Source organism: Phaenicophaeus curvirostris, chromosome 28, assembly GCF_032191515.1.
Source record: "Phaenicophaeus curvirostris isolate KB17595 chromosome 28, BPBGC_Pcur_1.0, whole genome shotgun sequence".
In the NCBI taxonomy this organism is placed as follows: domain Eukaryota; kingdom Metazoa; phylum Chordata; class Aves; order Cuculiformes; family Cuculidae; genus Phaenicophaeus; species Phaenicophaeus curvirostris.
In genome coordinates, this window is record NC_091419.1 from 5844898 (window position 1) to 5867608 (window position 22711).

A 22711-nucleotide genomic window follows, 5' to 3' on the forward strand; every position below is an offset into this window, starting at 1 on the left:
GGACCCTGGGGACTCCGGCGCGTAAAGAGGTGCTTACAAGGCTCGCCTTTCGAGGGGAACAAACCAGCTTTAATGTCTGGAAGGTGAAGGAAGAAACCGAAAGGACTCCCAGGGGCTGCCCTGGCCCTTGTGGAGACAAACAGGGGGTTGCTAAGTACAAACGCAGCGTTTCCAGTGCCGATCGCGGAGCAGAAACGCGTCTTTCTGCCGCGGTTCCGCGTGCGAGTGCGCCCAGGTGAGGCTGGTATGAAAAAGTGAGCTACAAAAGGCTTGAAAAAGTGAAACTGTCCTCAAATAAATAAACCACTGACTCGTGCCTGTGCCGTGCCCCGGTGCCTGGCGGCACCGAGATCCCTGGTGCCGGGGGCTGACACCAGCGCCCTGTACCAGCCTCGCTGTGCCGCCGCGGCGCTGCCGGTGTGCCAGGGGCCTCCGGAGAGACAGCAAAAGGCTTTTGGTTGTGTCCGGCCCCGCGGAGGATCTGGTCGTAGAGCCCTGGGGGGCATGTTGGCCCCAGGGCTGGGCTGGGGCAGGAGCCCAGTGTCCTCAAGCCCCATCTGAAGGGGACAAAGACCTTTCCCAGCCTTCGGGACGGTAGATGGGAACCAGGGAAAGGGTGAGCAGAGTCCTTGTGCCCATCAGGACGCGTCCAGCTCCTGCCCGAGGACACGTTTTGGGTCTCTCCGTGTCCTAGAGGCCACCTGGGTCCCTGCGGTGCCCCCCATGCCCAGTCCCACATCCCCATGGCAGCGAGGGGACCCACGGGCCGGTGTCACTACGTGCCAAGGGGCAGGAATGTGACGTTGCCCTCCGTGTCCAGGTACAGCCCCTGGCTGCCCTCGGGCCCTGGCACCGCACGCCCTCCACCACCGCCCTCCTTGGGCCAGTTGTCCACGTCCCCGGGGCGGGTGACGGGCGAATCCCGGTCCCCGGGGCCAGGAGAAAGGTGCTCGGTGTCAGCCAGCTCCGAGTCATCTGTGGCCGGTGTCTTGGAGCCACTGTTGTCCTCATCCAAGGGGCTCTCGGCTCCCTCCAGCTCCGTGTCCGACTCACCCTCCTCTTCCTCCTCCTCCAGCGTCAACTCGAACTGGAACTTGTCAGTGGTGGCAGGGGATGCTCCAGGTCCCTCGGGTGGTGGGGACGGGCTGCGCGGGATCATGCTCTGGTACCATTCCCGGTTGTCCTCCAGCGTGTCCAGGATCTCCTGGGCGTCGGGGTGCACCAGGTCAGCCCACGTCTCCCACAGCGGGTGGGCGATGAAGTCGATGAAGCCCACCTGGGGAAAGGCAGAGCTGAGATCCCACACTGACCTTGTGGCCTCCACCCCCTCCCAACGCCGCTGCCCCACCTGGGACTTCTCCACGGAGGCCGTGTGCTTGTCGCACATGGGGCTGATCTCCATCCCCTTCTCCCGCTCCCGGTCGCCTTGGTGGAAGAATTCCTCCATGATGCGGTCGGTCCACTGCCGGTACAGGTCGAGCGGCTTCGTGGGGTTGCTGAGGTCAGCACAGTGCACCATGTTCTGCAGGACCTGTGGACGCAGATGCGGCATCGCTCAACCAAAGTCCCTTGTCCCCCAGGGCCACCACCCTTAGAATCACAGAATCACCAGGTTGGAAGAGACCCACGGGATCATCAAGTCCAACCATCCCCATCAATCACTAACCCATGTCCCTCAGCACCTCGTCCACCCGTCCCTTAAACCCCTCCAGGGATGGGAACTCAACACCAACCCTTGTGCCAGACCAGGGTCATCTGGGGTTGGGAGGGGTAGTTGCACCAAAAAGACCTGGGGGTGTTGGTTGAACATGAGCCAGCAGGGGCCCAGGTGGCCAAGAAGGCCAAGGGCATCTTGGCTTGGATCAGAAACGGTGCGACCAGCAGGTCCAGGGAGGGAGCTGGGCTCTTCTCCCAAGTGACAGGGGACAGAAAGAGAGGGAATGGCCTCAAGCTCCACCAGGGGAGGGTCAGGCTGGACATTAGGAAAAAAATTTTCATGAAAAGGGTGATTGGGCAGTGGCAGAGGCTGCCCAGGGAGGGGGTTGAGTCACCTTCCCTGGAGGGGTTTAAGGGACGGGTGGACGAGGTGCTGAGGGACATGGGTTAGTGATTGGTGGGAATGGTTGGACTTGATGATCCGGTGGGTCTTCCCCAACCTGGTGATTCTATGATTCTATGAAACAGGACATCCCAACAGCTCTGGCTGGAGCCAGGACCAACACCTGCAACGCTGGGAAGGTTTCCCCACCCACATCTCCGTGCCCACCTGGATCCGGTCGGAGTAGTTGTCCAGCAGCAGCACCCCAAGGCTGGTCACCTTTTTGGTCTCCACCATGGTCTTCAAATCCGCCAGCAGATTCATGTGCTTGGACATGTCTGTAGCCAGCACCTGCGCAGGGCAAGCGGGAATGGGGCTCAGTGACCCCACCACAAAGTCCCCGAGTCCAGAACCCCCATCTCAGGGTGGTCCAGGACCCCCCCTACCATGTCAATGGCCATTTTGCGGAGCGACTGCCTCTGCTTCTTGCTCAGGTTTTGGAATATGTCGCAGTTCTCCTCCTGGAGAAGCTTGAAACCAACAGCCAGGTGGTGGTTCTCCAGCACCGAGGCGTCGTTGTACATCAGGGCCAGCTCCGAGTCTGCAAGACAGCACCGGGTCACCCCAGGGTGGCTCCTGGATGCCACGGTCCCTCGTGTCCCCCTGGCTCCATCCCAGCACCCTGGCTCACTGGTGTTGATCAGGAACTGGTTGGAGACACCGGGGTGGTCAACGTCATGGATGGCGCTGGCGAAGATGGCAGCCAGGATCTCCAGGTCTGTGAAAACAGCCTAGGAATGGTAGAAAAAGGCATCGCAGAGGTGTTAGGGCCCCACCAGACACTCCCGGTGGCCTTGGGTGACCAGGGCTCACCTCCAGCGCAGGCGTGGAAAGGAGAACGTGGGTGGACTGAGCCACGTCGGCGGCGTGAATGTTGTTGTGGTAGGCCACGTCGGAGTGGTAGTGGTCCTCCAGGGTCAGCATGTAGGTGATGAAGGTGTCGACGGGGATGCGGAAGGTCTTCATGAGCTCACGTTCCTGTGCGGAGGAGGGAGGTGGCTCGTCCCCATCCAGGCACAAGCACGGGGACGTCCCGTTGGATGCTCACCTGGAAGATGCTGTACATGATGACCGTCAGCGGGCGGTTGCCGGAATACTCGGCAACTTTAAACACGTTTAGCCCCCACTTGTTGGTGTCTTCCAGCTCCTGGAGACCAGAGAGACAGAGGTCCGTGCGTGGCCGGTGCCAGGGACCCCGTGGCCGGCTGGGTGACCCGTGCCAGGGCTCACCTTGGCCAGCAGCCCCTCCTGCTCCGTCTGCACCCCGAAGCGGGGGATGCCGGTGGCGGTGGAGAGGCTGGAGCCGTGCGTGAGCTTCCTGACGCCGCTGATCTGGGACATGGGGCGCTTCCTCCGCTCCTTCTCCTTGTCCTTGGCCAGCGCCGAGGGGATCTCCACCTCGTGCTGCTTGTCTGGGCCGGCACGGGGGGCCGTGAGCTTGCGGGGGAGCCCGGTTCCCCCCGGCATCCCCCGGCTGTGCCGGTGACGTCAGCCGGCGTGGAGAACACCGAATGCCATGGCAACTGGGGGGGCTGCACGGGGGATGCCCAGCGCTTCCCACTCCCGGTGCCACCATCTGCTGTGGCGCCTGGGACCCCCAGCTACAGCCCCTGTGCACCAGTAAGCACCAGTATGCACCAGTGTGCACCAAGGCTCCCAGGCAGGACAAAGCTGTGACACCCCCGAGGCTGTACATCTCACCAAGACCCTTGGGGAAGCCCCCCCAGCTCCCCCCATCGAAGGTTTGTGTGGGAAGCAAGCGTGTTCGGCTGCTGGCACTGCGGGTTCCCCGTGCCACGAGGTGCCGCAGCATCCCTGCCAGGGTCCCTGCGGGACGAAGTCCCCCCCTCCCGCTGCTGGCAGAGAGGTGACACCGAGTGGGGGTGTCCCCAGGGGTTCCTCACCCAGGAAGGTGCTGGAGATGTACTCGGAGACCTGGTTCCCGGAGCGGCTGGTCTCCGAGAGGTGCGTCAGCTCCCGGTTCAGCATCCGTTTGAACTGTTTGCAGCGGGCAGCGCTCAGCGCCGGGGGGGTGAGGGCAGGACCCCCATCCTGGGGTCTCCGCGCACCCCACGGTGAGGAGGTCTCCAAGCTTGGGACCCTTACCTTGTTGGAGGCCATCTCGCTAACCGAGTGCCTGGTCTGCAGCGTCTCCAGCTGGTCCAGGCACCAGTCCAGCTCTTCCAGGGTCTCCCGCGAGAGCTTCTGGTGGGCATCTTCTGCCGGGGGCACCCACGGCCTTGGCACGGGACCTGCTGGCCCCGCAGCCACCCGGCACGGGGGCGCAGTGACCCGGCACGGGGGCGCACGCAGGGTCCCGGCCGCGGTGCCCCCATCCCCAGTGGGTAGTTGTGCCACACCAAGCCGGGGGGCTCGCCGGCGTGGCTACCCACAACACCAGAGCGGGGAGGCCGGGGGATGCGGGGGGCTAGAACATCCCTGGACGATGGGGCTGAGCCCCATCACACCATCCCCACCGCCCGGTGTCCCCGGCACGTGGTGTGCCACGCGGTGCCCATGGGTACCGGCCAAGCCGGGGGCAGCCGAACTCCCACGGGGCCCCGCTCGCCGCCGGGGTTTTATTAATGGAAGGTTTGACGTCAACGGGAGCCTTTCCACCACCGCCACGCGGGAGGAACTGCTGAAAACCAGACATGGATCCCAAAGGGCAAAGCTGCCGCTCTGGTCCTGCTGGGGGGGCTTTGCTGCACCCCCAAACCCATCGGTAGCGATACAGGGATGACCATCCCACCCCAAAAGCCTTCCCGGCATCATCCCCCGGCTTCTAGCTCCACCAGGGGAGGTTCAGGCTGGACATTAGGAAAAAAATTTTCATGGAAAGGGTGATTGGTCCCTGTCCGAGGCTGCCCAGGGAGGGGGTTGAGTCCCCTTCCCTGGAGGGGTTTAAGGGACGGGTGGACGAGGTGCTGAGGGACATGGGTTAGTGATTGATGGGGATGGTTGGACTCGATGATCCAATGGGTCTTTTCCAACCTGGTGATTCTCTGATCCACTCACCGGCGAGGCTGGCCTTGCTCCCGGAGGGCAGGCTGCTGCTCGACGCTCGCCTGCCAAACGCGGGGGGCTGAGAAGCCGGGACCCCCAGGGCGGCACGTCCCCCCGCTTTGCCGTGGGGCAGAGCCCCCCCCTGCCTGGCTGAGCCCCTCGCCCACCCCAGTGCCCACTCACTTCATGCCGGCGCGGTCCTGCAGGTGGGTCAGGTTGTTCCGCACGGTGCGGAGACTGGCCAGGACCTGGGGGGGTGAGGGGGCTAGGGCCAAGCGGAGCCCCCCGGCCACATCCCCTCCCTTTCCCACCACCCTGTGCCCGTCCCCATCAATCACCTCCATCCCCCGTCCCCATCCTCTACACTCTCTCTGTCCCCTCTACCTGTCCCCATCCCGTCCTCATCCCCATCCCCTGTCCCCATCCTTTTCACCCTCTCCCTGTCCCCATCCCCATCCCATCCCATCCCCATCCTCTACACCCTCTCTCTGTCCCTTCTCCCTGTCCCCATCCCATCCTCATCTCCATCCTCTACACTCTCTCTGTCCCCTCTACCTGTCCCCATCCCCTCCACACTCTCTGTCCCCTCTACCTGTCCCCATCCCCTGTCCCCATCCCCTACACACTCTCTCTGTCCCCTCTCCCTGTCCCCATCCCCATCCTCTACACCCTCTCTCTGTCCCTTCTCCCTGTCCCCATCCCCTGTCCCCATCCTGTCCTCATCCCCATCCCCTGTCCCCATCCTCTACACTCTCTCTGTCCCCTCTACCTGTCCCCGCCCCATCCTCATCTCCATCCCATCCCCATCCTCTACACCCTCTCTCTGTCCCTTCTCCCTGTCCCCATCCCCTGTCCCCATCCTGTCCTCATCCCCATCCCTTGTCCCCATCCTCTACACTCTCTGTCCCCTCTACCTGTCCCCATCCCCTGTCCCCCCTCCCTGTCCCCATCCAGGTGGGATCCAGACACCTACCTGTGCGAAGGGTGTGACGATCATGTCTTCTCCATGGCTGGGGGAGCAGAGGGAGCATGAGCCGCAGGGATGGGGCTCAGGCCGGGGGTCAGGGGGGTGGGGGGCACTCACAGGTCGCTGGCGATGGAGGAGTTGCGGGACATGGCTTTTGGGGACAGGTCATAGTCGCTGTCGGAGCGGTAGAGGAAGGATTCGCGGCGCTGGCCGTGCGGGAAGGTGCCTTGAAGGACGAGCCCCGCGCCCGGGCTGGCCTGGGGGTCCAGCGCGCCCCGGCCGGAAGGACCATTCTCCAGGTCAAAGCTGCGAGGGGAGAGGGGACAACGCTGGCAGGGGGTGAGTGGCCCAGGGACCTCAGCCCATGAGTGCGAGGGAGGACGCGGGGTTCTCTGCGATCTCCGTGCCACTGCCTCGCTTGGCACCCGAGCTCGGTGGCCTCACTGCCCACGGCCAGCTTGCCACCATCGGCTCCTTCTCGCTGGTGCTGAGAACGGACACAACTCGGTGCACGTGGACCCACCAGCACAATAAGATCCAGGATTGGGGACGCATCCTGACTTGGTGACCCCTGTTGTGACACCAGCCACCACCCAGCCTGACCACGCTGGTTCCTTCGCACTGATGCTGAGAACGGACACAACTCGGTGCACGTGGAGCCCTCAGGGGGGTCCCTGAGGCAGGTTATTCCATGTCACCTGGGTGGGACATGACCCCCTGCCCTGAAGCCCCCAACTCCAGAGACCCCAGGAAGGGCTCCTGCCCATCCCATCCTCCTTCCCGATTGTCCCAAGTCCTCGAAAGTCCCAAATCCTCCATCAGCCTCCACTTGAGGCACCACGTCCCACGGTGGGGACAGTGTCCCAGCCTCGGCACGGAGCCAGGGGATGTAAAAGAACAAAAATTTCCAGGGAATCCAAGCCCTGCTCCTTGGGGACGTGCTGGTGGCAGCAGGAGGACCCCCCAACCGAAGTCACCTGGGGGACGCAGGGGACATGGGGATGGTCACCCTGCAGTGTCCCGTGGTGGCTGCTCCCCCCTCGTCTCTGCTGCTCCGGGGTCATGGGAAAGGTCACGCTAAGGGACGTGGCGAGAGCCAGCGAGCTCCTGTCCCCTCCTGCAGCCGCCACCACCAGTCGCCGCAGCGCACTGGGCGAACTGGGAGAGCCTTCAGGCCACCGGAGCCACCCTGTCCCCATCGCACCTACCCGACGCAGGAGTGTCTGCGGGACGGGCACCGGCTGCCCGGCAGCATCGCTCTGTCCCGGTGCCCGCAGCGCGGCCGTCCCCGGCACTGGCAGTGCCAGCCGGGCACCGCGGCAGCCGGCCCCCAGCCCCTTGTTTGCCGTGCCTCGCGTCCCCGATGGTACCGGGGACACAAAGCCCCATTGTGGCCGTGCCACTGTCTGTCCCCGGCCCCGTGCCACCACCGCTGACCCCCCCCTGCCAGCCCCGAGCCCCGGCTTGGAGCCAAATCCGAGCCCCTCGTTTCGGTGTCGGCATCGATAACGGTGCTGGATGCCGGGGGCTCCTATAAATAGAAGTTGTTGCTGCCGAGAAGGGATCTGAGCCCTGGATCTGGCACCCACCAGCACGAGGGGGGCGCCCCCCAAACCGACTCCCTGGGGAGGCTGCGAGGTGCCCGGTGGTGCTGCGGTTGGGGGTTCGGTGCCTGACGGTGCGAGCCCCTCGCCCCTCGCCGCATTCGCCTGGTGCACCCACTTCTCATCGGTGCGATGAGTGCGCCCGTGCTCGGCTGGCAGCTCCCCCCTTTCCAGCTCAGCCCCCACCTCGGGGTGGTGACCCCGCTGTCCCCTGCTCGTCCCCCGTGTCCCCCGGGGAATGTGCCGCGGCCTCGGGGGGCTCCCCGCTGACCCCATCCCAGCGTGCACCCCCTTACCAGAGGGGATGCGCCACGGTGAAGCGCCGCTGCAGGCGGATGCTCTGGTTCATCAGGAGCTTCCTGAAGAGCACGGGGGAATTGCGGGGGGAATTGCGGGGCGAGGCGGCCGGAGAAGGCTCCGGCGAGCGGGGCGCGGTGGGCAGCATGGCCCGGGGACCCCCCGGCACAGCCGCCAGGCCACGGCGGAGCAGGAAGCGTGCGGCCGTCCCAGCTTCGGCCCCGGGAAACTTTCCATCCCCCTCCCACCCTCGCCTGGGAAATTAAACAACTGTCTGGCTCCGGCAGGCGGCACACGGAGCGAGGCCCCCCCGGCTGCGCCGGCACCGTGAGCGTCCGGCTGCCTGGGCACGTGGCTGCTCGCTGGCCCCTTGCCACCGGCCACCCCGCGGGCCCCGCGGCCGCAGCTGCTCCCACAAGGGTCGGGTTGCTCAGCCCAGACACACAGCACAACGCCACACGGACCCCAAAGTGTCCCCAACGTATGGAGTGGCCGAGCCGAGGGGCCAACGAGGGACACGGCTGAGCCCGGAGCATCCTGGACACGTGGTGTGGATGCACCATGGTGCCACCAAGGGATCTATCAGAGCCTGGAGCATCCTGGACACACGGTGTGGACACACCACGGTTCCACGGAGGGACACGGCTGAGCCTGGAGCGTCCTGGACCCAGTGTGGATGCACCCCGGTGCCACCGAGGGACACGGCTGAGCCCGGAGCATCCTGGACACACGCTGTGGACGCACCCTGGTGCCACTGAGGGATCTATCAGAGCTTGGAGCATTCTGGACACACGGTGTGGACACACCGCGGTGCCACTGAGGGACACGGCTGAGCCTGGAGCATCCTGGACACACGGTGTGGACACACCCCGGTGCCACCGAGGGATCTATCAGAGCCTGGAGCATTCTGGACACACCACGGTGCCACTGAGGGACATGTTTGAGCGTGGAGCATCCTGGACACATGGTGTGGACACACCACAGTGCCACTGAGGGACACGGCTGAGCCTGGAGCGTCCTGGACACACGGTGTGGACACACTGCGGTGCCACTGAGGGACACGGCTGAGCCTGGAGCATCCTGGACACACGGTGTGGACACACCCCGGTGCCACCGAGGGATCTATCAGAGCCTGGAGCATTCTGGACACACCACGGTGCCACTGAGGGACATGTTTGAGCGTGGAGCATCCTGGACACATGGTGTGGACACACCACAGTGCCACTGAGGGACACGGCTGAGCCTGGAGCGTCCTGGACACACGATGTGGACACACCACGGTGCCACCAAGAGATCTATCAGAGCTTGGAACATCCTGGACACACGGTGTGGATGCACCACGGTGCCACCAAGGGACACGGCTGAGCCTGGAGCAACCTGGACACATGGTGTGGATGCACCACGGTGCCACTGAGGGATCTATCAGAGCCTGGAGCATGCTGGACACATGGTGTGGACACACCATGGTGCCACTGAGGGACACGGCTGAGCGTGAAGCATCCTGGACACACGCTGTGGACGCACTACGGTGCCACCAAGAGATCTATCAGAGCTTGGAGCATCCTGGACACACAGTGTGGACGCACCACGGTGCCACCAAGGGACACAGCTGAGCCCGGAGCATCCTGGACACACAGTGTGGATGCACCACGGTGCCACCAAGGGAGGTGTCAGAACCTGCAGCATCCTGGGCACATGGTGACTGTGCCAAGGTGCCACCAAGGGACCTCTAAGATCCTGGAACATCCCGAACACCCAGTGTGGCCGTGCCCTGGTGCCATCGACGGGCTGCGAGAGCCAAAGCTGCACCGGGACAGTGTCCCCCGTCCCACCTTGCTTCTGGCATGGGGACAGGGGGAGCAGGATGAGTCTCGGTCCCCATGGGGTCCCCAAATCCAGCCAGAGGGGGGGTGGTGGAGGGGTCCTTCTTCACCTCCAAGGGACGCTGGGATAAAGGGACACAAGAGACATTGGAGCGGGGCCAGAGCTGTCCCCAGGAGCCCTCGGGACAGCTGGAAGAATCCATGGGACAGTCAGTCCTGTCCTCGCTGCCAACACGTGTCCGTGCGGGGCATGGCCAGCGAGTGACACCGGAGCCAGGGCCCTGGGCCGTGCCAGCCCCGCGCTGTCCCCACAGCCCAAAAATAGCCCCAAAATAACCCTGCGGCGGCACAGAGGGGACCGAGCCACAGCGGGACAGAGAGAGGTCACCCCCGGGCAGGGACACACCAGCCCGGCCCCGGCACCAGGGTCAGGGGACAGGGAGAGGGTGAGGGAGAGGGGACAGGGAGAGGGGGACAGGGGGAAGATGGGGAGGATGGAGACAGGGAGAGGGGGGCAGGGAGAGGTGAAGGGGGACGGGAGATGGGGACAGGGAGGAGTGATGGGGATGGGGACAGGGAGAGGGTGAAGGGGATGGGGACAAGGAGAGGGTGTAGAGGATGGGGATAGGATGGGGATGAGGATGGGATGGGGACAAGGAGAGGGTGAAGGGGATGGGGACAGGGGATGGGGACAGGAAGAAGGGTGAGGAGGATGGGGACAGGGGATGGGGATGAGGATGGGATGGGGAAAAGGAGAGGGTGAATGGGAGAGGGGATGGAGGTGATTGACGAGGATGAGCACAGGGTGGTGGGAAAGGGAGGGGACAGGGCTGGAGATGCTGAGGACAAAGGGGACCTAGGTGTGTGATGGGGATGAGTGCAGGGGACGGAGACACTGTGGGTGACGGAGTGAGCAGGGTGGGGATGATGGGGGTGGAGGGGGCAGAGGATGAGGATGGGGATGAAGGTGGCAGAGGATGGGGATGGAGGGGACAGAGGATGGGGAGGAAGGGGCAGAGGATGGGGATGGATGAGGATGGGGATGAAGGGGCAGAGGATGAGGGTGGGGATGAAGGGGCCAGAGGACGAGGATGGGGATGGAGGGGCCAGAGGACGAGGACGGGGATGGATGAGGATGGGGATGAAGGGCTGAGGATGAGGATGGGGATGAAGGGCTGAGGATGAGGATGGGGATGAAGGGGCAGAGGATGAGGATGGGGATGGATGGGCCAGAGGATGAGGATGGGGATGAAGGGGCAGAGGATGAGGATGGGGATGGATGGGCCAGAGGATGAGGATGGGGATGGAGGGGACAGAGCATGGGGACGAAGGGGCAGAGGATGAGGATGGATGAGGATGGGGATGAAGGGCTGAGGATGATGATGGGGATGAAGGGGCAGAGGATGAGGATGGGGATGAAGGGGCAGAGGATGAGGATGGGGATGGAGGGGACAGAGGATGGGGACGAAGGGGCAGAGGATGAGGATGGATGAGGATGGGGATGAAGGGCTGAGGATGATGATGGGGATGAAGGGGCAGAGGATGAGGATGGGGATGAAGGGGCAGAGGATGAGGATGGGGATGGAGGGGACAGAGGATGGGGACGAAGGGGCAGAGGATGAGGATGGGGATGAAGGGGCAGAGGATGAGGATGGATGAAGATGGGAATGAAGGGCTGAGGATGATGATGGGGATGAAGGGGCAGAGGATGAGGATGGGGATGGATGAGGATGAAGGGGGCAGAGGATGAGGATGGATGAGGATGAGGATGGGGATGAAGGGGCAGAGGATGAGGATGGATGAGAATGGGGATGAAGGGCTGAGGATGAGGATGGGGATGGATGAGGATGAAGGGGGCAGAGGATGAGGATGGGGATGGATGAGGATGGGGATGAAGGGCAGAGGATGAGGATGAAGGGCTGAGGATGAGGATGGGGATGAAGGGGCCGCGGCCGCCGGTGCCGCTGTCCGCCCGCCGGTGCTGAAACCGGGAGCTCCCCGCTCGGTTTTACCGGAGCAGCAGAACCCACCCCCTTTCCCCCCTCCCCCCATCCCCGTCCCACCCTTACCGGGAGGGTTCGGCCTCGTCGCCGCTGCTGGGGCCGCTCTCCTCGATGGTGAAAACCACCCGGCCGGGCTCGGGCTCCCGGGACGCCTCCGCCCAGCGGCAGCCGAGCGGCGGCAGCAGCGGGGACCCCGAGAACCGGCGCCGCACGGCGCCCGGCGGGGGGGGAGCGGCCTCGGGGGCGTCCCGGGAGCGCTGCGGGGACACGGGGATGCGGTCAGGGGGACGGGGAGGGATGCGGGACCGGCACCGGCACCGGGGAGCCCTGAGGGCACCGGGACCGGCACCGGGACCGGCACCGGGACCGGCACCGGGGAGCGCCCTGGGGCATCGTTAACGGCACAGGGGACCTCTGAGGGCACCGGGAGCGTCACCGGTAACAGCACCGGGGAGCTATGTGGATGCTGCTCCCGTTACCGGCACCGAGGAGCTCTGAAGGCACCGGGACCAGCACCGGGGAGCGCTCTGGGGCACCGGAACCGTCACCGATACCGGCACCGGGGAGCTATGTGGGTGCTGCTCCCTGTACAGGCACCGGGGAGGGCTCCGGGGCACCGGGACCGGCACCGGGGAGCACCCTGGGGCACCAGTAACGGCACCGGGGAGCTCTGAGGGCACCGGGACCGGCACCGGGGAGTGCTCTGGGGCACCAGAATCGTCACCGGTACAGACACCGGGGAGCTATGTGGATGCTGCTCCCGGTACAGGCACCGGGGAGGGCTCCGGGGCACCGGTACCGGCACCGGGGAGCAACCTGGGGCACCGGTACCGGCACCGGGGAGCCCTGAGGGCACCGGGACTGTCACCGGTAACAGCACCGGGGAGCTATGTGGATGCTGTTCCCGGTACCGGCACCGGGGAGGGCTCCGGGGCACCGGTACCGGCACCGGGGAGCTCTGAGGGCACCGGGACCGTCACCAGTACAGGCACCGGGGAGCTATGTGGGTGCTGCTCCCGGTACTGGCACCGGGGAGGGCTCCGGGGCACCGGGACCGGCACCGGGGAAGGCTCTGGGACATCGGTAACGGCACCAGGGAGATCTGAGGGCACCGGGATCATCACCGGTAACAGCACTGGGGAGCTATGTGGATGCTGCTCCCGGTACCGGCACCGGGGAGCTCTCCGGGGAGCCCTGAGGGCACCGGGACCGGCACCGGTATCAGCACCGGGGAGCTCTGCGGTTGCTGCCCCCCGGGTCTCTTCCCGGTGTCCGTGTCCCGTCCCTCTTCCCCCCTCCCAGCCCCCCCCCACCCCCGGTACCGGGCCCCCCCTGCCGGTCCCGGTGCTGGACCCGGGGGTCCCGGGGTTTGGGGGGCTGGGAGGGGGGTGGGAATCACGGGGCGAAGGGCACAACCGGTACCCCGGGAGCGGCTGAGCTCGCAGGACACGGATCCACCGGGACCCCCCATCCCCGGGGACCCCCCCGGAAAACCCCCGGAGCCGGCCGACAATTAACCAGAGGTGAATAATAATTAACCGCCCATTAAGGGGATAATTAACTCCAGCTGAGCGTTGCCAGCTCGGTTATTGCCGCCCGGGGGCCCGGGATGGGATGCTCGGACCGGGGACACCCCCCCCCCACCCCCCCGGGGATACCCCTCGCCCCCCACCCCCCCCAACCGGGTCCCCCCAGGGGTCTCCCCCGGGTCCCCCCCCCCCGGTCCCGTTCTCACCTCCGCTCCGAGAAAAGGCAGCGCCGTTCGGCTCCGTCTCATCGCGATCCCTGCTGGGGGGGAGCTCCGGGAGGTGCTACCGGTGGGGACCCCCCCCCAACGCCGGGACCCCCCCCCCCCTTTACCCCGGGACCGGGAGGCACCAGCTGCTCCCACCCATGATTTATGGGATTTACCGCGCTCAGCTCCCCGATTCGCCTTTCAGGGTGTCCCCCCCCCCACTCCCCAGTGCCCCCCTGGGTGGGGATAAGGACAGTGCACGGAGACACCCCCCACCTGCACCCCCAAACCCGCCACCCCCGTTAATCATCGACCGCGGGCACCGGTTACAGGAACCGGGGGGCAGCGTGGCCGGTTGTACCCACAAACCCCCCTTGTTCCCCTAGGGCTGAGCCCCCCCGCACCCCCCAAGCAGCCCCAGCGTGACCCTGGGGGTGCCGAGCCCCGGCCCTGGGGGTCCCCGCCGCCGTCCCCCCACTCTCACCGGTGCCCGGTCGTCGTGCGGTGCCACCGTCCTCGCCGTGTGCCGCGGCCTCGGCCGAGTGCAGCCGAGCAGAAGGAAGGCGACGTGCGTGCCTGGCCGCGCGCTCCCTCCCAGCTCGCCCCGACTGGGGGGGGGGTTCGCGGCACCCACCACCGCCACGCACCCCACGGGCACCTCCGGGGCACCCCGGCACCTCTGGGGCACCCCAAAAGCGGTCGAGGCGTCCCCCCAGCAGCACACGGCAGACGGGAAACCAGAACCAAAGCGGCGGCTTCTTTATTGAGCGGCGTTGGGGGGGTCACCTGGGGGTGTAGTTCGTGATGGGGGACCTCTCCGTCACCTTGCTCTAGGGAAGAGAGAGCAAAATCAGGGTGAGTGGCCCCATCCTAGACTCGCTGCCCCCCCTGCTGCCCCCCCCGGCGCCCCCCCACGCACCATGGGCACCTCATCCAGGCGCTGGAAGCCGGGGGTCCCGCGCCGGCACGTCCGCACCAGCAGCGCCGCGGTTCCCCCCACCAGGACGCAGACGAAGAGAGAGATGACGACCACCAGCCCGGGGTTGGTTTTGGATGAGGGCTGCGCTGCAGCTGGGGGGGGGGGTAGATGGGCACCCCGTTATCCCCCCCAGTACCCCAGAGCGCTTCTCAGGGTTCAAAAGTGGCTCCAATTCCACCCCCCTGCCCCGTGTCCCATCCTGGACCCTCCCACCTGGTTGGGGTCACGCAACACAAAGGTCGGGGGAGAAAAGGGTGTCTTCAACCCCCAGCCTGAGGTGGGCACCCTGGGGGGCTCTGGACCCCCATCCCCGCGTCCCCCTGCCCCATTCTGTGAGCGCAGACCCCGGGTTGGGGGTCCAGGGGGCACCCAGGGCTGGTGCGGTGCCCACGGTGCAGGGCTCTCACCCGAGTCGTCGGCCGTGGGGTCGGTGCTGACGGCCGGCGTCATCCTGGAGCTGGTGGCCAAGGTGGACCCAGGGCTCGTTGTGGGCGCGGGAGAGCCGGGAGCGGGGCTGGGGGCGCCAGGCGAGGGTGGGGGCGGTGCTGCTGTCGAGCTGGGTGGATGCCGTGTGGCTGGGGAGCTGGGCACGGCTGGGTGGGATGGAGGCGATGCCAGGGTCCTGCTGGATGGAGACGTTGGACCTGCCGGAGATGCTGGTGAGTCTGTTCTCCCAGAGAGAGATGGTGCCGCGGTTGGGTCGGATGAAGACGTGGAAGCTGGTGGAGACAATGGTCCTAAGGTTGGGTCGGATGAAGATGCAGAAGCTGGTGGAGACAATGGTCCTAAGGTTGGATTGGATGAAGACGTGGAAGCTGGTGGAGACGATGGTCCTAAGGTTGGGTCGGATGAAGATGCGGATGCTGGTGGAGACGATGGTCCTGCGGTTGGGTCGGATGATGTGAGTGCTGGCAGAGCCGATGCCACAACCGTGGCAGATAAAGATGTGGCCACCACTAAGCTCTGTGTCCCGGGCAGAGACGTTGAGCTGGGTGGAGGTGGTGATGATGCCGCTGTGCTCGTTTGGCCGGATAGAGACGTGTTAGTGGAGTCGGAACTGGATGGAGACACCCTGGGTGTCCCCAGGTTGCCGGCTGTGGGTGTGCTGGAGGGAGAGGGTGATAAGGGTGTCCCTGGGTTTCTTGGAGACTCCACGCTGGTGGCATCAACGCCGTGATCTGTTTCTAAGGTGTGGAGGAGAGACCTGGTCAGCAAGGACACGGCAGGGCCATGGGGCAGCCCCACGGCAGTCAGGGGAGGCCAGCAGCGCCTGCCCAGCTCCCACCGCTCCTTCTCCAGGTGGTGGTATCACCAGAGGACCAGGAACTTGGGATTTAGGCTCGATGATCCGGTGGGTCTCTTCCAACCTGGTTATTCTGTGATTCAGACTCCAGAAATCCTGGGTTGGGAAGCGCCTCCCAAGCTGTGGGCACAGGCACAAGGCCCACGCGCCAGCCTCGCCCTGGTGGCACCACTGGCTGGTGCCACGATGGCACACGAGGGCTCTGCCGCGGCCATGTGGGACATGGCAGCGTTTGCCGGGCAGTGCCCTTATCCGCCAAAGTCCTGTTTGCGCAAGAGGAGGAGCAGGTCCAGCCTAGACCCACGGTGACACCGGAGCAAAACGCGCCACGGCAGAGCCGGCACCCAGCACCGGGGGCTGCCCGGTGGCTCACAGGGGTCCCCACCACCGCCAGGCTCACCGGGACGTGCCGCTCCCACCCAGCTGCCACGCTGAGCCGGGATGGTGGTGAACCCAGCGCTCGGCACCCAGCGCTCGGTGCCAGCTGCCGTGCCGGGCGAGCCGAAGCAGCCAGGGGCGCAGGAGGGGATGCTGGGGATCCAGGCTGGGAATGGGGGGACCACGGCACAGCGTGGCACCAGGGCCCTTTGCCCCCCGAATGCCAAGGCGGTGCTGGAGCACCCGCGCCACCCCGAGCGCCAGCCGGCCCAGCCGGTTTGGCAGCAGCGGGGCCGCATCCTGCCCCGCGGCGCTGTGGGATGGGCAGGGCGCTGGCCGCCAGCCTGGCGAGCCCCGGGGGGACCGTCCCCAACAGCCCCCCTGGCACAGCGGGCACCGGTGTCCACCAGTGCCCCCAGGACCTCCCAGTCCCCTCCATCCCCTGGTGCCCCCAGGACCCCCTGGTCTCCTCCAGTGCCCCCAGGACCTTCCAGTCTCCTCCATCCCCTGGTGCCCCCAGGACCCCCTGGTCTCCTCCAGTGCCCCCAGGACCTTCCAGTCCCCTCCATCCCCTGGTGCCCCCAGGACCCCCTGGTCTCCTCCAGTGCCCCCAGGACCTTCCAGTCTCCTCCATCCCCTGGTGCCCCCAGGACCCCCTGGTCTCCTCCAGTGCCCCCAGGACCTTCCAGTCTCTTCCACCCCCTGGTGCCCCCAGGGACAATGGGGACTGGTCTCCACCAGTCCCCTGCATCTCCTGGTGCTCCCCCAATCCTCCCCACCTCCCACTCATCTCCCTACGTCCCCTCCATCCCCTGGTGCCCCCAGGACCCCCTGGTCTCCTCCAGTGCCCCCAGGACCTTCCAGTCTCCTCCATCCACTGGTGCCCCCAGGAGCCCCTGGTCTCCCCCAGTGCCCTCAGGACCTTCCAGTCTCCTCCATCCCCTGGTGCCCCCTGTCCCCCCAGTCTCCCCTCCATCCCCTGGTGCCCTCAGGACCCCCTGGTCTCCCCCAGTGCCCCCAGGACCCCCCTGGCTCCTCCATCCCCTGCCCCCCCGCCATCCTCCCTGTCTCCTCCCCATTCCCTGGTGTCCCCAGGACCCCCACTCCCTCCGTCCCTCCAGTGTCACCATGTACCCCGGCGTCCCCAGCACCTCCTGGTGCCCCCCATCCCCCCAGCCTCCCCCATCCCTTGGTGCCCCCCATCCCCCAGTGCCCCCAGGACCTCCCAGTCCCCTGCATCCTCTAGTGCCCCCAGGACCCCCCAGTCTCCCCCATCCCCTGGTGTCCCCAGGTCACCCCCTTCCTCCAGTACCCCGGTGTCCCCAGGACCTCCAGGTGTCCCCCCCGTCCCCGGTACCTGCGGAGAGCAGGGCAGCGGCGCAGCAGAGCAGCAGGGGCAGCGCCATCCCGGTCCCCGGTCCCCGGTTCCCGGTCCCCGGTCCCTCTCCGCCCCCGGGGAGGCGTCCCCTGCCGGGACCGGGCGGTGTCGCGCCCCGGGGACATCCCCGCCCCCACCCCACCTCGTGCCTCAGTTTCCCCCGAACCCTGAGACCGCACCGGGAGCGGCCCTGGGGCGTCACCCCGGGAGGGAAGGGGGACAAGGGGATCTGGGACCATGGGACAAAGATGTGGGACTATGGGATGTGGGACATGGGGACAAAGGGATCTGGAACTACGGGATGTGGGGACAAAGATCTGGGACCATGAGGTGTGGAATGTGGGGACAAAGGGATCTGGGACCATGGAATGTGGGGACAAAGATCTGGGACCATGAGGTGTGGGATGTGGGGACAAAGGGATGTGGGACATCGGGATGTGGGATATGGGGACAAACGGATCTAGGACCATGAGGTGTGGGATGTGGGGACAAAGGGATGTGGGACATTGGGATGTGGGGACAAAGGGATCGGGGACCATGGAATGTGAGACATTGGGACATGGGGACTAAGGGATTTGGGACCATGGGATGCGGGGACATTGGGATGTGGGATATGGGGACAAAGGGATCCGGGACCATGGAATGTGGGGACAAAGATCTGGGACCATGAGGTGTGGGATGTGGGGACAAAGGGATGTGGGACATTGGGATGTGGGGACAAAGGGGTCTGGGACCATGGAATGTGGGACATTGGGATGTGGGGACTCAGGGATTTGGGGACATTGGGATGTGGGATATGGGGACAAAGGGATCCGGGACCATGGAATGTGGGGACAAAGATCTGGGACCATGAGGTGTGGGATGTGGGGACAAAGGGATGTGGGACATTGGGATGTGGGGACAAAGGGATCTGGGAACATGGAATTTGGGACATTGGGATGCGGGGACAAAGAAATCTGGAAACACAGGGTTCAGGGACACCAGGATGTTGGGACAAAGGAATCTGGGACCATGGAGTTCAGGGACATGGGGACATTGGGATGTGGGGACAAAGGGAGGTATCTGGGACATGGGAATGTGGGGACAAAGGGACCTGGAACCACCGGGATGCAGGGACAAAGGGATCAGGAAGGATGGAGTTTAGGTACATCAGGCTGTGGGGACAAAGGGATCAGGAAACATGAGGTTCAGGGACATCGGGATGTGGGGACAAAGGGATCTGGGACCATGGGGATATGGAGACTTGGGGACAAAGCGATCTGGGAACATGAGGACGTAGAGGCTTGGGGACAAAGGGATATGGGGAAAATGGAGACATCAGGATGTGGGGACCTGAGGGTGTCAGGACACAGGGGCTTGGGCACACAGGGATGTGGGGACACGGGAACCTGGGGACTCACCGACAAAGGGATCTGGGACAATCAGGGCGCAGGGACTTGGGAACGTCAAGACATAAGGACTTGGTCACGCAGGGACGCGGGGACAAAGGGATCTGGGAACACGGGGACGCCGAGACACGGTAACGTGGGGACAAAGGGACGCGGGAACAAAGGAACCTGCGGGACCCAGGGAAGCGGAGACCCAGGCCCCCGGCTGTGCCACGGGGCCAAGCGGCCGCCCCGCGGGTCCCCGAGCGGCACATCCGGGGCGCAGCATGGCCGCGGCGGGACAGGCCGAGGCTTCCGCGCAGAGAGGAAGGGCGCTTCCTCCCAGCAAACCGCAGCCGCCCCGCGTCCCCGGGGGAGGCCACGCTTCCCCCCCGCCACGGCCCCACGCTCCCCGCCAGCTCCCGGAGCGATCCGCGCCCTCGTTATGCCCCGGCTGGACCAGGCCAAGGGGGCCACGCTGAGCCTCCAGCCACCGGCGCCGCCATCCCTGGGGAAGAGGGTCCATCCCTGGGGTGCCAGGGCGGGGAGCGAGAGGCCTCGCAGGTGGGGAAGGCGGAGGAGGAGCGATGGCGGTGGTGCCAGGAAGCCGAGGCCAGTTGTCGGAGCGGCTCGGCCTCGCCTTCCGCCCTTGGTGGGGCCCAGCATGGTGCTGCGAGGTGACCCTGGCGCACCAGAGCCCTGGGGATGGGGGTTTGGTGACCTCCCACCCCCCTCAGGACAGAGCCATGAGTGGGTTCTGCTCACCGACTTCCCCCCCCACACACACCAAGGGATCCCCCAACCCTGGAGGGGCCCCAATAACTCCAGAGCCCCCCCCAAGGGAGCCCCAGGAACACCTCTCGCAGCACAAGAGGAGCTCCAGTAATCCCAGAACCACCCCCAAGGGAGCCCCAGTAACCCCAAAAGACTCCCCACCCCCAAAGAACCCCAGTAACCCCAAAAGAGCCCCAGAACACCTCCTCCTTGGCCCCAAAGAGCCCTAGTAATCCCAGAACACCCCCTTCTCAGACCCAAAGAGCCCCAGTAACCCCAGAACATCCCCTCCTCAACTCAGAAGAGCCCCAGAACATCCCCCCCTCAGCCACAAAGAGCCCCAGGAACCCCAGAACATCCCCCCCTCAACTCAAAAGAGCCCCAGAACATCCCCCCCCCAGCCCCAGGAACCCCAGAACATCCCCCCCTCAGCCCCAAAGAGCCCCAGGAACCCCAGAACATCCCCTCCTCAGCCCCAAAGAGCCCCAGGAACCCCAGAAAAAAACCCCTCTCCTCAGCCCCCCGACATCCAACCCCTACACTTCCCCCCCTCCAAAATACCCCCCCCCATAGTAACCCCGAACTCCCCCCAACACCCACCTCCCACTCACCAAGCCGCATTCCCCCAGACTCCCCCCAATTCCCCCAGACCCCCCCAATTCCCCCGGCGCAGCAGAGAGCCAGAACCGCATCTCCGAGTCATGGGGTTTTACTGGGGCCTGACTGGAATGTCTGGGGTGGGGGGGAAAGGCCCGGGCTCCCCCCCTCCCTCAGTCCCCCCCATTGCAAACCCACCCCCCTTCCCAGTTTCGTGGGGCCCCTCAGTTCGTGCCAGGGGGTGGGCAGGGGGGTAAAAAAACCCCTCAGTCCGTGCTGGGGGGGGGGGGGTGGGAAATACCCTCGGTCCCCCCCGTGGGGTGGGTGGAGGGGTGGGAAGCCCCTTCCTTCCACATCCCAGGGGAGGGGAAAAGCCCCCTCGGTCCCCTCCGTGAGGCAGAGGGGAGAAGCCCCCTCAGTCCATGCGTAGGGGTGAAGCAGTCTCAATCCGTGCCCCCCACCCCACCTCAGATCCCCCGGGGGCTGGGGGGGGGGCGGAAAAAAAGTCTCCTCGGTCCTTGCAGGGGGGGTGAAGCCCCCTCAGTCCATGCCCTGGGGTTGGGGGGGGTGATGAACCCCCCTGTCCATGCCCCCTCGGTCCATTCTCGGGGGTGGGGGGGGGCGATGAACCCCCGTGTCCATGCCCAGGGCTTAATGGGAGTGAGGACCCCCCCCTGTCCATGCCCTTTCAGTCCATAGCCGGGGGTCGGGGGGCTATGAACCCCCCTGTCCATGCCCTTTCGGTCCATGCCAGGGGGTCGGGGGGCTATGAACCCCCCTGTCCATGCCCCCTGGGTCCATGCCAGGGGGTCGGGGGGCTATGAACCCCCCTGTCCATGCCCCCTGGGTCCATGCCAGGGGGTCGGGGGGCTATGAACCCCCCTGTCCATGCCCTTTCGGTCCATGCCCGGGGGTCAGGGGGCTATGAACCCCCCTGTCCGTGCCCCCTGGGTCCACGGCCGGGGTTGAGGGGCGATGCAGGCCCCCCAGGTGCTCAGTAGGCCGGCACCTGGTGCTGGTGCTGGGGCAGGAGCTGGCAGCCGCTGTTGACGTGGCTGAGCACCTTCTGCTTGAGCTGGGCGACCTGCTCCCGCAGGAGGCTGGCGGTGGAGGCGAGCTCGGTGTTCTGGCTCTTGAGGCTCTTCACCTTCTCCTCCAGGCGCGAGATCCTCTCCAGTTTCCTCTTTCGGCACTTGGAGGCGGCGATTCGATTCCTCAGCCTCTTCCTCTCGGCCTTGATGCGCTCCTGCGTGTCCATGTCGATGGGGGAGAGCGGGGGGCTCTCCCCGAAGCTCGGGACCTCGGGGACGATCTGGGGCTCGTCCTTTAAGGGAGGAGGGGGAGGAGGAGGCGGCGGGGGGAGCCTCGGGGGGGGCGCGGCGAAGGGGCCGGGGTCCGCGGCGTAGCTGACGGCGGGGTAGGTGCTGAGATTGGCGTAAACCGGAGGCTCCGGGGCGAGCCCCGCGGCGGGCAGGTCGCCCGCGTTGTTGCTGCTGCCGCCGCCGCCGCTTCCTCCTCCTCCTCCACCACCTCCTCCTCCTCCTCCACCGGCCGCTCCCAGCTGGTTCTGCTTGTGCAAATCCTCCAGCGCCTTCACGAAGCCCTCGGCGAACTCCTGCTCCTCGGAGGCGGCCGCTTTGGGGTAGAGGAACTGCCCGCTGGTCGGGGTGGTGGTCACCAAGCCGTTGGACTGGATGATGAGCCGCTCCAGCTCCGGGGACGCCAGCTTGAGCAGCCCCAGCTCGGCCGAGCCCAGCAGCCCCGCCGCCTCGCCGCTGCTCGCCCCTCCCGGGGCTTTCAGAGCCGCCGCGACCTGCTCCGGTAACGCCATGCCGAGCGCATCCTTCTTCATCATGTTGCCGCCGGGGAAGGGCAGGAGGAGCCCGCTGCTACCGGAGGACGCGGGGGCGAAGCCGCTGCCCAGGCCGCTCAACACATCATCATGGTAGAAGGGTGTTTCCATCCTCCTCCCCCGCCCGGCTGCGGGGGTAAACGGCGCCGGGGCGGGGGGAAGGGGCAAGGTGCTGGGAAGGTTTAGGAGGGGATGGGAAGGGGGAGCGGGGAAGAAACGGAGACCCCGCTCCCTGCGCGCACGCAGCCTTTCTGCCGCCGCCGCGCGCGCCGCGCCGCCTTAAATACGCGCCGCCGCCGCGGTGACGTCACCGCGCCGCGCTCCCATTGGCTGCGGGTGACGTCCTCGCCCCCGCCCCGCCCTCGTTTGCATAAAAGGGGGCGTGGCCTCGGGGCGCCGAGAGGGGCGGGGGAGGCGGGAGGCGGCGCCACGCCCACTCCGGTTGCCCCGGGAGACCGGCGGGTAAACGGGACAACAGCGCGCGGGACGCTGGGATGACGTCAGCGCGGGAAAAGGAGGTGGGGGGGGCGGTCACGTGGGGAGGCGGCGG

At 66.0% G+C, this 22711-nt stretch overlaps 3 protein-coding genes across 5 annotated transcripts; all 3 read right to left on the minus strand.

The window, feature by feature from the left end:
* Window positions 1–47: 47 nt before the first annotated feature.
* Window positions 48–12018, minus strand: PDE4C (phosphodiesterase 4C). 2 transcript variants are annotated; one of them, XM_069878047.1, is made up of 15 exons: window positions 11865–12018; window positions 6189–6377; window positions 6078–6114; window positions 5288–5352; window positions 5117–5166; window positions 4205–4317; window positions 4003–4096; window positions 3329–3510; window positions 3147–3245; window positions 2912–3076; window positions 2730–2829; window positions 2485–2639; window positions 2267–2389; window positions 1349–1531; window positions 48–1276 (listed from the first exon to the last, which is right to left on the minus strand). In XM_069878047.1, exons 2-15 carry the CDS (start codon window positions 6218–6220, stop codon window positions 776–778), a joined length of 1899 nt encoding a protein of 632 aa, XP_069734148.1. In that variant the 5' UTR covers window positions 6221–6377; window positions 11865–12018; the 3' UTR covers window positions 48–775. The 2 variants fall into 2 exon arrangements, with proteins under 2 accessions (XP_069734148.1, XP_069734147.1); XM_069878046.1 differs by lacking the exon at window positions 11865–12018 and adding an exon at window positions 7280–7341.
* A 2252-nt stretch (window positions 12019–14270) lies between these two features.
* On the minus strand, window positions 14271–17612 carry LOC138731784 (uncharacterized). 2 transcript variants are annotated; one of them, XM_069877949.1, is made up of 4 exons: window positions 17551–17612; window positions 14920–15696; window positions 14453–14598; window positions 14271–14363 (listed from the first exon to the last, which is right to left on the minus strand). In XM_069877949.1, the coding sequence occupies exons 1-4, from the start codon at window positions 17597–17599 to the stop codon at window positions 14316–14318; spliced, it is 1020 nt and encodes a 339-aa protein (XP_069734050.1). In that variant the 5' UTR covers window positions 17600–17612; the 3' UTR covers window positions 14271–14315. The 2 variants fall into 2 exon arrangements, with proteins under 2 accessions (XP_069734050.1, XP_069734049.1); XM_069877948.1 differs by having other exon boundaries at window positions 14453–14604.
* Window positions 17613–20405: 2793 nt separating this feature from the next.
* JUND (JunD proto-oncogene, AP-1 transcription factor subunit) lies at window positions 20406–22406 on the minus strand. Its single transcript, XM_069877923.1, has one exon. The coding sequence runs from the start codon at window positions 22270–22272 to the stop codon at window positions 21304–21306; it is 969 nt and encodes a 322-aa protein (XP_069734024.1). The 5' UTR covers window positions 22273–22406; the 3' UTR covers window positions 20406–21303.
* Window positions 22407–22711: the final 305 nt, after the last annotated feature.